We start from the raw sequence: 15,542 nt of genomic DNA, 5'->3' as shown, positions 1-15,542 counted from the left end.
CACTACCCCCAATTTCCAGCTCTCCTCAGCTAACCAAGCTCCTGGTGTCTCAGCCATATGGCAACACCAATGACAACCCCTCCTGGCTTCACAGACCCTCCCTGTCTGATCACAGATCCGCACACCCTGTTCTGCTGTCTTTGGAACCCTCTCCAGGATCTGTCCAGTTGCTAACAGGGTGCTCTGTCCTCACACCCCATAATACCCAGGGTCTCCTCTTCCCACAAACAGTAGGTCCTTACGTCCTGGAACATGGTCATTCATGGGTGTAGAAAATTAATGAGAACAAAGGAAGACCCAGGCAAGTGGGGAAAAGGAAGAAGGCAGGGGAAGGAAGGTGAGTCGGGGTCAAAGGCACCCTTAGACAGCCTGGACCCTGGGTAGGGCTCACCTCGGACTCAAATCTGCATCTTGGGCTGCTGGATCGCAACAGGAAGGATGGCTTCACACACGGAGGCTCCAGCTTGGCCCCCGACAGCGGGATATAGTCACCGATCACAGAGTAGTGTCCGGTGGAGCCCTCGTGACCTGGCGGGAACACAGGAGTGGATGAGAGAAGGAGACAGGCCATCAGAAGACAGCACCAGCCATTTGTCTTCCCCGCACTCTCTCTGACGTCCATGGCGGAGCCACCCATATCCTAGTCCCCTCAGCTTGGGATCAGTGCAGCCCTGGTCTGGATCATCATGGGCAGCATATGGGCGAGCTGTGCTGAGGGCATGGTGATGACATGTGACATGAGGCACAAGAAGGTCCAACTGCAGAGGGACAGTGTGTCCTGAGTACAGGGTCTTTCACTTCTGTTGGCTTGAAACTGAAGCTGTGAGGCCCAGGGACCCCCACAGCCTGACACCGGGAACAGGAAAGGACACAAAAGATCAGAGTGTACAGCATGTGCACAGAGAACCAGCCACTATAATATGGAGTGTGTGTCACCTTCTGTGACATCATCAAGGGCACCAAGTTAATGGCTAAGAACTTGTTTGATAGGAGGCTTCTTGTTCCAAAGTAAGTCCCTGCACTCTGTCCTCCCAGGGTGTTTCTGAGGCCAGGCCTGGCTGCAGGGAGAGCACACTGACCCGGGATGGCCTGACCTGAACTCTGAAGCCATACTCTTCAATCTGGACCCAAACATGAAGTATGGAACGGCCTTTCCTGGTGCCCTCCATTGCCTTCAGGGCAGCAAGCCCCTTGCCTCTTCCTGAACTGCTTCATCAAGAGGTCTCTTCACTAAGGGACAGGAGAGCCCCAGGACAAATCAGAAAATAAAAAGTGACTAAAACCAAAACAATCAAATGCCTTAAATAAAACCAAACCAGCAAATGCCTTAAATAAAGAGGAAAATCCTGCTGCTCCCACCAGCATGGAGGAATGTGGAATAACTTACACAAAATAAAAATAATCCAGGCACCAGAAGATGCAGACCAAACTGACCCAGTCACATGCGGACTCTGATGATGTCACAGAGGAGAAAGAGGTGGCCGGCTGAGTAGGAAGGTGTAGAAGCTTTAGTGGGCTGCAAGGTGAATAGGTTTAGGTCCTGGCCTGAGACACTGCATTTGCAGTTAATTGTGCTATACTGTTCCCAAACACAGTCAGGAAACACATGCTCTGGATCCGTGATCCATGAGCACATTTCTAAGGGCCTGTCTAGATTGGTGAACCAACACGTTTAGATAGTGCTAATTAGAAGAGCAGGGGTCACTTACCAGCAGCTACACCAAGGAAGAAAATGTCTCTCCCAGAAATATTTAACTGCCTACATAAGCATTAGGAGGTCTCATAAGCCCCTCCCACAGTAGCCATGAATTGTCTATAGATCCTCAAAGAGAAGACAGGGCCATAAGGAGCCTCTTCATGATAGGAAGTTAATGGGCCTAATCTTGTACAGTTCTTCTGTAGACGATCAGAGCTGCTAAAAGTTCAAGGGGGCACCAGCCACATCATGCCTGAGCAGAGCAGCACACACCTGGGGCTGGTGCTAAACACTTGCATTCCTTCTGAGTCAGAACTGGGCATATGCCAAGTTGAGGAGCCCATGTAATTAGCCCCCACAAGAAACCTTCAGCTCTGGCAAAAACCTCCTAGGATTTTGCCAGGCAGAGGACATGATCTTCATGGCTCCCTTGCAGCTAGGATACAGCACAGGAAGCGTCAGGTTCTTTGAGGGAGGAGGACAGAAGCTGGCTTATGCCTTTCACAGCTTGAATTCCCCAGTGGGCACTGAGCAGCCTCAGCCTCTTTCCACCTCACCATCCACCTGCAAGCATCTGAGCAGGGCTTCATGGGGCCCTGTCATCTAACAGATATCACAGCCTCGGCATCAAGACACCTCCTGGGTGTACTATGCTCAGTAAACAACCAGAGGGGTGTGGGCAACAGCCACTGCTGTTGTCTGTCAGTCCCTGCAATGCAAGAGCTAAAAGGAAAAACATAAGGGCTAAGGAGATGGGGGAAAGAACTCCATTAACCATGACACAGAGCAATGAGCACTGCTTAGTTTTAATAATAATAATAATAATAATAATGAAGCATGTCTCCATTTTGATAAGAACCAAGAGAGATTGGAAATGATCTTAATACAGCTACAAAAGGAAATCTGGCATTCATCTCTCCTAATTAAAAAAGAAAAATCAACAACTTGAGATTTTGTTTTTAAGCTAGGGTCTTGCACTATAGCCAAAGCTGTTGTGGAAGTGGCCGCAGTTCTCTGGCTTCAGCTTCTCAAATGCTAGATTACAGGTAGGAGCCTTTAATCTGGAGGGAGGGGCTAGGGGATAGCTTAATTGGCGGTGTTTGCTAAACCAGCATGCGCAATTCAGTCCCGCCCCCAGCACCCATGCAAGAAGCTAGACATAGCAGCACACTCCATTATCCCAGCACTGGGGCCAAGGAGACAAGCAGTTCCCTAGAGTTCACTTGCCAGCCATCTTGGGCTAATCAGCAAAGCCAAGACCAATGAGATACCTGTCTCACAAAAGCAAAGTAGATGCTTCCTGAGGACCACAGCCAGAGGTTGACCTCTGTCTTCCACGTGCCTGCACTCACATACGCATGTGCACCTGTGCCCATGCAAACATGTTCCCCCCAACACAGAGAGAATGGGAGTATCCAAACCATTCTATGCGTGAATAAGGGCATGTACAGCCTGCGCCATCCTCAGTCCTGCTGTGGATGATCCTTATACACTTAGCCACACCCCCAACTGTTGCAAACATCTGCCACTTACCTTTGTGGATGGAGGTGGCTAGTCCATTCATGTACTGTGGGAAAAGCTTGCCAGGAGCCAATGGGACATCCAGCAAGGTCACTGAGCTGCTGCCCAGCAGATCAATACTCCCAGTGTGTTGCCGGAACTTCTCCAGGTCCCGGGACAACAGGTTAAACTGCTCACTCTGCACCCGACATTTCTCTTCCAGCTCCCGGACCTTGGACTGCACAGCAGAAGCAGGACAGCCGTCAACAAGGGGTATTCAGTGATAGAGATGTGCATGGGGTGGCCACGTGTTCGTTTCAAGAGCATGTGTGTGTGCACATGCTGTGTGCCTGTGTATGGCAGGGGCTGCTTCCACCTCCGCAGAACAGCAGTGTCTGGTAGCCCAGCCTCACAGGCAGCCTGGCTGTTGGCCACCATGGGGAAACCACAGGTGCCAAGAAATCTTGCCATCGCTCAGCTCCCAGCCAAGAGAGGATTGTTCCAGGCTCTGCGTGTAGCCTGGGCACTTTGTGGTTGGCACGACTGTTTGGTATTTGGAGCATGAGGCTGAAACAGCTCTGACTAGGGGAACAGCACAGCTGCCAACCCATCATATGATGCCATCTTGATGGGTGCCCATTCCATGGGCCTGAAGACCCCTGAAGAACACGGCTTGCAGCAACACCAGGGAATTTCTAGTTGGTATTGGGTTAGAGGCACCACTGTCATTGGCCAACACCACCATGACACTTAGGGAAAGACAAGAACCTTTCAGGCAAACACATGGAAGAAAGGGGCAGCCAGCAAGCTCCTTCCTTGAGCAGGGCAGGTATGGCAGGTTGTCCCTGAATGCTATGTGTCTCTCTATTGGAACATCAGAGGGTGTAATCTATGTGTTTCCTACTGCTCCCCAAGAACTGGACACTGACATGGGTACCTAGTTGGTGTTCAGTAGATTCTTGTTTTGTTACAGGCATGTGGGAATGTAGAAAAATTGGCTATGAGTCAGTCTGCTGCCTGGATTGATCAGGACTTAGAAGTGGACTGTCTTCTTCCTCCCCCTCCTCTTTCTCTCTCTTCCTCCTCTTCCTTCATCTCTTCATTTCTTCTCCAACTCTACATCCTCTTCCTCCTCTTGCAAAGCATCACATATTTTCCTTCCTCCTTTTTTTGCCTGATCCTCCTTCCTCTTCTTCCTCCTTCCCCTCCCCTTTCACCTCCTTCCCTTCTCTCTCTTCTACCTCTTCCTCTTTTCTTGCTCCTTATCCCCCCTCCTCATCTACCTCCTCTCCCTCTTCCTCATGCCATAAGCATTAAGTCTCTCAGCTCTTTCATCCAGAACAGAGCACTATTTATGTCTGAGATCACAGGTTTCTAAAAATAACTGCAATGGATCCCAAGCCTATAATTAATTTCTTCAATTCATTAAAAAAATCAGCAGGGTACCTCTTTTTAAAAGCTGAATGAGGTTGGCTAAAATATCAAACACCTCAGAGGAAAGCAAGGAACCTAACCTCTGGGCTCTGTGGCACATGGTGGGCTATAGAAAGCAGGGGGAGATACATGAGTGAGGACAGATGTGACTCCAAGGCCAGAATCCATATGTCAGATGGTGACATTAGGATCCTGGGGCCTTAGAAGCCCCACTCTTCCTTAAGGCATTCAAGTATCCTACATGATGAGGAGGGTCATCAGAGGGACCGGCACTAAATGTCCCATGAGGGGAATGCCGTCAGATCATCTAAGTTGCCAAACTGAGCCATGAGTACCTACAGAGGCCGGTGAGGTTCCTGGGTATGAGGACACGCAGGAAACAGCGCGTGAATCATCTTAGGCTTTGAAAAGCATCTGTCGGGCATCGTACACACACAATCAGACCTAACTATGGAGAGGCAGGAGGACTGTCCATCCACACCACAAAACGTCAATGCTCTATTAGGGAACAGGTCAGTGGTTGTCAGGTTTGGGGGTGGGGTGACCATTCAGAGGCAGTGTGAGCGGGTGTCCTCAAGTGGCAGAAGTCTCTATATATCTGGCTGAAGCTACAAAAGTCCATGGTGGCAACCAGACTCTAGAGAACTATGCAATGAGAGGAGAACCACGTGGGCGGTAAGGTCCAAGGACAGCTGTAGCTCGGCTGATTGATGCTGCTCCGGCCTCGGGTACTGTACTTGCTCTCTTCTGACAGGTGTGAACACTATCGCGGGGGAACCAGGGAAGGGTATGGCTTGTAGAATTGTTCCTGCTGCTTTTTAAAGCTCTTGTGAGTCCCAAAACTGTTGCAGAATAAAAAAGTTGATAGAGGTGTTTACAGATACCACAGAAGCTATGACCTCATACATAAATGACCGATTCACTAGACCAAAGTTAGGGGTTATCGGTGAGCACTGACTTGGGTTCTCCATCCAAGGAGCATGACCAGCTCAGACCATTGGGTCTGGCCCGCCTCTCCTGTCCTAACTTGGCACCCCTAGAGGCTGCCGAGCAGCCAGCCCAGAGGCCCCAGAGTCAAGGGGACTGGTTTGTATGCCAGGGTTACAGCCATACTAACTTTTTCCTAAGTGCAAGGAACAGAAAAAGATGGCATTGGTTAGTGAAATTTAAAGTTTTTGAATGTGGGGCTGGAGAAACGGGTCAGTGGTTAAGAGCACTGGCTGCTCTTTCTTCCAGAAGACCCAGGTTCAGTTACCAGCACCTACATGGAAACTCACTTGGGTTTCAGTCATTCCAATACCCTCTTCTGGCCTCTGTGGGCGCTGCATGCACATGGTGCACACGCCCATACAGATAAAATAAAATAAAATAATTAAAGTATCTAAACATGGAGTTGGCTCACCTATCTGAGCACTGTTCCCTACATGAATAAATAAGGCACAGGGTGATGAAAACTTGCTGTCCTGGAGATGGTGGCCAGGTAGGATTTTTAATACTCTTGTGTCTATACACTGCTCAGAAGGCTTGGTTGTCTGGGGTGTATTTGGCTTGCAGCTTTCTCTCTGGAAAGCATGCAGGGAACTGATGGTGGAGATCTGTGTATTCAACAGGCCCGGGGCTTCTTGGTGGAACCAACTGAGGCAAGCAGGCCAATGATCCCTCTTGTCTGCAACTGTTTGCTTTGTAAAGTATGACCACAGGGGGAGCTACAGTGGGCCTGGCTTTGGGGGATGACCCATTGTGAGCCGAAAAGTACTGGAAGAGCCTGGTTTTTTAGGTTAGGGAAGACAGTCGGACAGTCGGTACAGAGGATCTGAGAGTTGTGCCAGGCCACCCCTGATCTATCACCACTATCTTTTTTCCCAAGCTCTTGGCTGGTGTCTCCTCCAACAGCAGAGAAAACAACTTTGAAGGGCAGGATGCCAACTCAGGCCTCAGCAGCTTCCAGCAGTAAAGAGGAAGAGCCCCCAGAAGTCTCAAATCCCCAGGTATCCGTGTTGATCCTTCAGCAGGAGCCTCTGTGCTCATAGACCCGAGCTCTCCCTGGCTGCTGCTGCTGCTGCTGCATGTCTGGGCCACTCACTGGTTAGGTACTCTGATAGCTTGCAGGTTTTTGTTGTTGTTTTTTGTTTTATTTTTTTTGAGACAGGGCTTCTCTGTGTAGCCTTGGCTGTCCTGGACTTGATGTGTAGACCAGGCAGGCCTTGAACTCATAGCAATCTGCCTGCCTCTGCCTCCCAAAGTGCTGGGATCACAGGCATGTGACACCACGCCTGGCTATGAGTCTCGTAGCTTGTAAGTCACCTGCTTCTAGGACACTCTGAAAGAAACAGCAGAGCCCTGCTCTGCTCCGGCTACTGCTTTGATAGTGTGGTGTTTATTTGGAACATTGGTGGAACCTCCGCCATTGCGTGGTGGGAACCTTGCCTGCCTTCATCCTCCTGGACACGCCCATCCTCTCTTCTGTGCTGGCCCAGCCCAAGCCTCTCAGAGAACAACCACCTGCAGGTGGGGGATGGAGGGGTCTGTGCTGTGACCACGACCATGGCTGTGGCAGATGGCAAAGTGTTCTATAATTGGAATAAGTGCAGCAGCTTGTAAATGCAGGCAGAACATTTAAAAGCCGGAGGCAAATATCCGAAGACATGACTCCCTGCCGCCTCCACGGGCATTTCTCTGACTTTCATCCTCAGTGGTGTGGGGCTGCATGCTGGGCTAGTGTCCAAGCTAAGGCAGCTTTGAAGGTAAGGAGCACTTCTCCAGTTAAAGACAATGGGATATGCAGAGATTGCCTGCAGAGTTACCTACAAGCACATGGAGCCCCACACATCCCTCATCGTTGCCATAGGAACAGATGTCTGTGCAAATGGCCCCAGCCTCAAGGCCAAGACTTCTTGCTTTCATCCCAACATTGCCCACAAACTCTGCAGTCTCTGCCATACATCTTCCTGGCTGCGACTTTTCTCAGTGCCAGGGAGGTGATGTCACCAGGCACACTCATCCCTTCTGCCAGGAACAAATGTGCACACAGGCTAGGGGCCTAGAGCTCCCTTGCAACCCAGCAAGTCAGCTGCCGCACCTCACCTGCTGGGAGGAGAGGGGCGCAGCCGTCTGTATGTTGGGAACTCTGGCTCTGGCTCTGGGGGGTCGCTCCCTGAGAGTGAACCATGGGGATGAACACTGTTTCTGATCAACTCCTGAAACTGGCGTTCTCTCAGCTATTCTGAACACCAAGCTCCCCACCCCATATTCTGTCCTTGCACCTTTTGGAAATCGGTCCTGGAAAATATTTAGAGGGCTGGTGGGTATGCAGAGGGCATGGGCGTACAACATCCGCCCCAACTCAGCCTCCTCTGGGGTCTATGCTGTTGACACCACCAGGATGCAAGCTGCTTTTCTTAGCAGTGTTTCTCCCTAAAGACAGCCTCCCAGGTGGCATCTAGGGTGTTCAAACATGCTCCAAAGATACCCACCCTTAGCAGGTGTCCTGAGAAGTAGTGTGGGGGACTCTGTCTTCCTGTTTCCCCACAGTGCTAGGTTGGAGGTCCAGGATGGGTTACAGGAGACAGGAGTTTTCAGCTATGACGTCTGAATGTACATTGGTCCAGACTTCAAGTGTCCCTCTTTCCCATCAGCTAGCCTGATGCTACCTTCTACAGGTAGCTCAGCCCCCATCCATATGGGACCCTTCAGGGCTGCATAAGGCAGAGCCCTGTCTGTGCTCTTCCTGAGCCTGGGGATCGATATTTGTGACAAGACCCCATGTATACCATGATGACCAGTCTAGGTAACCCCCCTTGGAAGCCCCTCGTTTAGCATCAAGGAAAGTTACCCTTTTCTGACCAGTTTCAGACCCTGGTCTGAACCAAGAGCCATACCGGGGGGAGGTGAAAAGAGCGAGCAGAGTACCCTGTTCCCTGTGGAAGGAGCTTGCTCTTGGCTCTGAATGGATAGAAGGAAGAGCATATAGGGGCCGGAGTAAATTCTGATGACCCGTAATGGAATTCTAGGCATAGTGCCAGTCCCTCCCAACCACGCGCCAGCCCCAGGGAACATCAGCCCCAGCCTCTTGCCCACGGTCATCTGAATTCACAGCACCGGCCAGCAACAGGAAGATGTGTGCACAGGGCCAGCTCAGCACTCCAAGAAAGTGTTTTTGTATTACTCCTCAGTCAGCACCAGGCTGAGGAGCCCTGGTCCACACCCATACCAGGTACTTGTTGATCCTCGAGGTGCTTTGGAGGAGGAGGAGGAGAGTCGGAGGAGGAGCGGACCCAGGGCTCAGAGCTGCCCACAGAGGGAGAGTAGCACAAAGCACGTGCGCGAGTGAAAGCCACACTGAATACCTGCATGCAGTCCAGGGTGTGCTGGGTGGAGAGCCAGACGAGACAGTTACAGAAAGATGGTGGAAATGAACTGGACAGTGTCCAGGGCAGCCCGTGGCCGACGGCCTTCCCCAGCTTCTCAACAAAGGCATGTTGTGTGGTGGGTGTTAGCATACGCTCAAAGCACAGGCTACCAGCAACGCTGTAACAGGCTGCGGCGGCAGCTCAGGAGGAGGGGGAAATGACACAAGTGACCAGGTCTGTAAGCTTCAGGGTCGCTAAAGAAAGGGACTCATTTGCAACCAGGGTAGGTCAGACTAAACTCTTTCCTAGGAAGATGGATGCCCATCTGGAGGTGGCCTATTCCAGTCTCCCAAGAGGTGCATTTTTTCTGTCATTCAACACACACCTTCCTCCTAGTCTAACTAATGGGAACTTTCCAAAGATCAATGTTAATACATGGGATAGTGACCCCAGAACCCTTTCCATGGGAGAAATAGATTCCAGAGGGCGACACAAGAGGTGCACACTCTGTGTTCAGTAGCAGCTACTCCCCTGAGAGAAGGGTCATCTTGCAATTACCTGGAAAGCTCATTGTCCCTGGCAACAGGCAGCCTGGTGAGGTATGGTCAGTCAAGTATACAACCACCCCCCTCACAGTGTGGCCTCTGGGTAACTGCTCACTATGCATGGGGAATGAATGGCAAAGGCCCCTAAGGACATGGAGTGCTCAACCTACCTATCTATCATCCTCTAAGTAGGCCAGCAGAGGACCAAAGCCACAGACCAGGAGTGGGTACCCCAGCATACCACCCCAGATGATGGCACCTGGTGGCTGTCTCACTTCCAGACCCTCAGGACCATGGAGGAAGGTCTGTACGTGGCTAAGATGGCCACTCCCACAGGGACAATAATCCCAGAAGTGGCACTAATCACTTAGGCTCCCAGACCAATGGTCCTCAATCCATGGGTCACTGCCCACTTTGAGCGTCATGTATCACGCATCCTGCATATCAGATTTACATTACAATTACAGTTCATAACAGTAGCAAAAGTTGCAGCTATGAAGTAGCAAATAAAATAATTTTGTGGCCGGGAGTCACCACAGCATGAGAAACTGCATTAAAGGGTCACAGCATTGGGAAGGTTGAGAACACTGCCCCAACCCCTCCTTTCTCTGATCCTGCAAGTGTCTCCCCAGCACGAGCACAAAGCTTTGGTGAAGCCCCCATGCCACCCCTCAGAGGATGGAGCATCCAGGAACAACCCAACACCGATTCTAGGAGAAACCCTTCCTCGTGGTCCAGAGAGAGCAGCTACCCAAAGGACACAGCCCACCTCTAGCCCAGGCTGTGTGGTTGAGGAAAACTTGATTCCCTTCTCTGTGCTTTTTCCTCTGTGGTAAGGACAGAAATGGCAGAGAGCATGCATGTGAGAAGAATGTGAGTGAGGGTGTCCTGTGGCCACATCGAGTTTCTGACATGCGGTGGGTACCATCTGTTTTCTGGCAACCGTATGGCCCTCCCAGCCTCACCCACACTCCTCTGCTCACCTCTAGCAGCTGCACAGCACCTTCATGCTCTTTCTTAGCTTCAACCTGAGCCTGTTCATGGTGGATAAAGAAAAGAGAGAGCATTTAGGCAGGGGAAGGAGGGACTGGGGCAAAAGATGAGGGTGAGCCCTTGGCCCCCAGTTTCCCAGCATGAAAGTAAATTCTGCATGTCTTCCCCTGAGCTGCACCAGGTGGCGAGGATTCAGTTGGATCTGATGACCTTTGAGACTCCTCCTAGGGCCCTATCAGAGTAACAGCCCATGTCACATTTGTCTTCACAGCCTCTTCACCTGAGAGCAGTGCCTGGATTTTTACTGAAGAAAGAAATACAATCGCCAGGCAGAGAAAGAATGGACTCTTAAGAATGAGGGTATGCAGCTCTGCCCCTGCAGCCGAGAAGGGACCCTGTAGGTTTGAGCCAGGGCAGTGGGATCTCCATGGTAAGCCTGAAGAGCACTGTCTTCTCATCCATCCTCCTGCCTGAGAAACATGGCATTATCCTGCATAAGCTCCAGGTCCTACTCGGGTCACACTGGCCCAAAGTGTGCCATAGTTCATGGGGTCCCACACCTCCAGCCTGCTGCTGGGGCCTACCCCTTTCCCCATACTTGAGGCCACACAGGAGACATGTCACTAGTTACACTGGGGAAATTTCGCATGAGAGGCCCTGTCTGGCAAAGGGTGATTTACCCCCCAAAAAATTAGAATGTTTTCTCATTGTTTCCTGTCCCCACTCCTCCTAGGGCCCTATCAGAGTAACAGCCCATGTCACATTTGTCTTCACAGCCTCTTCACCTGAGAGCAGTGCCTGGATTTTTACTGAAGAAAGAAATACAATCGCAGACTCTCTCCAATTAGTTTACTTGATGACCACAGAGCCTAATTCCAGCCTGGAGCCTCTGCTGGGGGATGCTGGGAAAATAAAAGGGCCCTTTGCTTTTGGACTTGAGACTCCTGTTGGAGCAACTGCAGCCATCTTGCCACCATGAGGGGAAAGGCTAGAGTGGCCATGGGCCTCTGCATGAAAACTGAAGGTGAAGCTGTCCCAGAGGAAGGCAGAGGGAAATGGATTATGGCGGATTATGTGCCTGAAGTGGCTGGTGAAGGTTCTGGACCTAACTACATCCAAAGTCATACAGAAGTGATCTAGACCAACAAACTTCCCCATTGGGTTTTCTGTTTGGAGAAACTAGGATAAATGCCATCACCTACTGGTAAAAATATGATGCTTCCACCAAAGGTGGATAAATTGAGGCTCAGGGGACTCTGAGGTTGCATCATGGGATGTCCCCTGTCTCACCAAGCTGGGTGTCCAACCAAGCTGGGCTCATGAGTGGTTTCAAGCATTCTTCAGTTTCATTTAGTTTTACGTTTGGGACAAGGTTTCGTGTAGCCCAAACTGGCCTCGAACTCACCACACAGGCGAAGATCAACTTGTGATCTTCCTGATTCTGTCAGAGCAGATGTATGCAATACTGAGGGTGGACCCAGGGCCTCATGTATGCTAGGCAAGTGTTGTACCAACTGGGCCACATATCGCCCCTCCCCCCCACAGTGCCCCATCCTTCAGCTCGTGAATAGGTTTGCTTCCTGGCACTCCAGTCTCCTGCCTCATCACCTGCTCTAATTAAGAACCCTTGTGCCCAGCTGGGCTCACACCGGGGTTTCCATTTCCAGAGAGTATCAGCCTGGACATTGCACTGTCAAGGGTGAGAACTGAACATTACCTCATCTCCTCCACTGTGAGCTTGTGTGTGGGCCGGGCTGAGGCAAGAACCCAGCTCCACGGCATGGACTCGAAGGGGAATAAGCCCAAGATTCCCATAAAATACATTCACACACGTCTCGTTCTCACAGATTCCCAAAGAGGGTATAAGAGCCAGGCGAGCTGCTAGAACCCGGCCCTCTAATCACACGGTTATTGAATTCGGCTCACGCATTGACACTTGAAATTGTTCCTTTCAAAACAAAACAGCAACAATGACAGAAGAAATAACAAAATGGGGCAGGGGGTGGGGAGAAACAGCCAGGGAACAGAGAGATTTTATAAATATCTCTGTCATGGAGTCAAAGACAGTTTTCAACTGTCAGGATTCAATCAACAAAGCACTCAGGCAGGCCGGGGAGGCCGGGCCAACTTGGCAACATCGACTCCAACTCTGCCTCTGGATGCCGATCAAGAGTTCATTTTCATAGGCCACTTCCAAGCTGGGCCATTTGGGCGATTGGAATAGATTGTTAAATTTAACACTCCATATTGGCAGCTCCGGAGTCTCAAAAAAAATTCTCAGCAGTAGCTCAAGCGAGGCTCATTTTGGGGCCACTGCCAACATGGGGGGGGTGACCTTCGTGGAGACAGAATGCCTGCAGATGGAGAAGTGCCGAGGAAGAGTTACAGCTCTATGGAAGCCCACAGAGCTCCCCAGAACAGAAGGGGTCATCACCTTCAGGGGTACTTGTCCAGGAGGGACAGACAGGCCACAGCTGCAATGATAGATTCAACACAGACATGCACACAGGGCAGATGCAGGACAGAGGACATTTGGCCCAGGAGCCATCCTGTGCCAGGAAGATTGGCGTGGGATGGATCTGAGAAGAGCTGTTTTTCCGCTGCTGCTATTGAAATTAGTTTAAACGAGACTCTTGCAGACTGTTGGAGCTGCCGGGCCTCAGACCGGAGCCCTGAGTTGACATTCATCAGTGTGTACAAGGTCCTGACTTCCATTCCCCATAGCACAAACAATATCAGGGCCCAGACTGTCCTGAGTCCACAAGTAGTTATCAGTCTGTGCATACCCCACTCTCCGCATAAAACAACAAAGCCTAGACTTCCACCAGAAAGCAGAGGCCAGCAACGAATACGCCATGCAATGCATACCACTGGCTCCTCTGCACCTTCTACTTCAGAAACAGACTCAGGCTTGAAAGCTGTCACTCTGATGCACAGGCCTCAAAAGGCCAAACCTTTGCTTATACAACAGATTGTTGTGGGACAAGGGCATGGATAGCCTGAGACTCTTGAAATTTTGCATCCATGAAAGTGGCATTCTAGGGTCACAGAAAGGCTCTGAAGAGGTCATCACGGGATCAGGCTCACATCGCAGGACTTCTAGCCCATTTGCAACCTCAGGCTCTTTGGTTGTAGCTGTAAAAGAAGAGGGCTTCATACCACAGGTCCCAGGAGGGCGGACTACCCTGGTCATAATTCACTCGGCAGGTGATACAAGGATGGGAGTGTGCAATGGCAGGAACTCACCACCTCTAACTCACGGAGGCACCGCGATGAAAGGGCTGCGTTGGGGACAGCATCTTACCTGTTCTCCATGCCAACCTCTCTCCCCAGCCCTGGAGTTCACCCAGTGGTCACAGAGCATCTGCTACAAGATGACCTGTCCTGGAACCCTGGTGTTCATCTCATGGCCAAACAAACAAGTAGACACAGCTCGATACTGTTGAGTATGGATCTTTGTCCCACGCTGGTGCCAAGAGTGTGGTTTCGTTGGGAGCAAGCTCATTCAGCATGACAGTTAGGCAATATGCAAGGCCTGGGGGGGCCACTGCAAAACCCTGAGGGACTTTGACTCCCTAAAAGGGGTTGGTCATCATGGGGGCTTATGTGTTTTGTCATGTATGTCTCCATCTACCTCCATCTTGAGATGGTAGAGTCTGGGGCTCCCTGGACACCGTATCTCCCTTTTTGAACTGGCTCAGAAGCTAGCACTATGAGAGAGGCAGTGATAAACATGGGCAAGGCTCAGACTTTCCCATCCAGAGAGGACCAAATGGACCATGAGCTTGAGGAAGAATTCTCGGTCTCCTTCCACTCTCTGCCTTCCCCCACCCTCCTTAATTGCTTTTTCTTTCTTTTTCTTTTCTTTTTTTTTTTTTTTAGTTTCGTTTCTAAGAAATTACAGAAATGGCATTTGATTATATCCAGTTTCTCTTCCTATGTCCCCATGGATTAAGAAGCACCGCTATGTCCAAAATAAGGACCATGATGAAGGGACAGAGGGATCAAGGGAAATTGGATGCCAGACAAAAGAAGGGAAGATGAGCAAACAGGTGGGGCTAGCTCCCTCTCAAATCAGATACATAGTCAGTCAATATGACCCCAGGCTGCCAGGGAGCCATCTGCAGAGCAGTCATATCCTGTCACCCTTATTAGAGATTATTTGTATTTCTGCAGACTCCTTATCTGTCTCAGATGGACCCCGGTCTGGGGATGCAGCTTCCAAATTGTAATGAATAGATGAGAGTGGCATCCTGCTCTTCTCAGCCCCAGGGAGGAAGATAAGAATAATATCCTGACGAGATATTGTTTTTCAGTGTGCTGGCTAACTTGTTATGACAGGCAGCAGTGTCGTGACAGTCCCTGTGAACAGTGGCTTAATGAAATCTATACCTAATACAAAGTGTCGGTTATCAGGTAGAAAAAAAGGGGGCTTCAAAATTCAGCTACCTGTTGCCTCTGGCTGATAAACCCTGATCTAGAAAAGCAGACAGATTTTTATCACCACCTGTGCTGGTGGAACAAATTGAGTGTCCCTGTTCCCTGTGAGATCAAAGATTCATGACAGCCATCAGACAGGCAAGGGGCTACACGGAGGGTAGAGGAGTCACCCACTGCCCATCCTGGCCAGTACTGAGCTAGGGGCACAGACCCCCCCACAGCCCATGTCCTCAGACTAGCCTCTAGTCCCAGGTGCTCAGGTGTGGGTATTGTCTGACCTCTGACACCTCAGTAGGTAAGCTCTGCCTGCAGGGGCCAACTGCCCTGCTAAGAGAATGAGTAGCCAGGAAGGTGGGGGCAGTGGGCTTCAGGCAAGAGAGCAGAGAGATGATAGCCAGTCAGTCTCTGGTCCCCATATTCTAATTCTTTGGTGCTCCTTTCTCCCAGACCTTGTTCTTGCCATAGGGACCTTCCTAACTGGGAAAGAGTCAGGACAGCAAAGCAAGTATGGGCTGAGGTAGGAGGAGGCTCCCTCAGCCTTCCCCATCACAGTGTGGTAGAAGGTATACCCTGAATTATATGGCC

General features: G+C 50.6%; 1 protein-coding gene across 12 annotated transcripts in view; it reads right to left on the bottom strand.

Annotated features, from left to right (window-relative positions):
- Positions 1-15,542, bottom strand: part of Rimbp2 (RIMS binding protein 2) — a 175,549-nt gene that overhangs the window by 45,686 nt on the left and 114,321 nt on the right. For all 12 annotated transcript variants that reach the window (XM_060382288.1, XM_060382287.1, XM_060382289.1 and 9 more), the window contains 3 exons: positions 10,508-10,558; positions 3,230-3,434; positions 392-528 (listed from right to left, as the gene is read on the bottom strand). In XM_060382288.1, the coding sequence (XP_060238271.1) occupies positions 392-528; positions 3,230-3,434; positions 10,508-10,558 (393 nt within the window). The remainder of the gene's footprint in view (positions 1-391; positions 529-3,229; positions 3,435-10,507; positions 10,559-15,542) is intronic.

The sequence above is a fragment of the Meriones unguiculatus genome, chromosome 4, assembly GCF_030254825.1.
Source record: "Meriones unguiculatus strain TT.TT164.6M chromosome 4, Bangor_MerUng_6.1, whole genome shotgun sequence".
Taxonomy (NCBI): Eukaryota; Metazoa; Chordata; class Mammalia; order Rodentia; family Muridae; genus Meriones; species Meriones unguiculatus.
The sequence above is the reverse complement of the archived record's forward strand: the minus strand, read 5'-3'. Positions and strand labels throughout refer to the sequence as shown.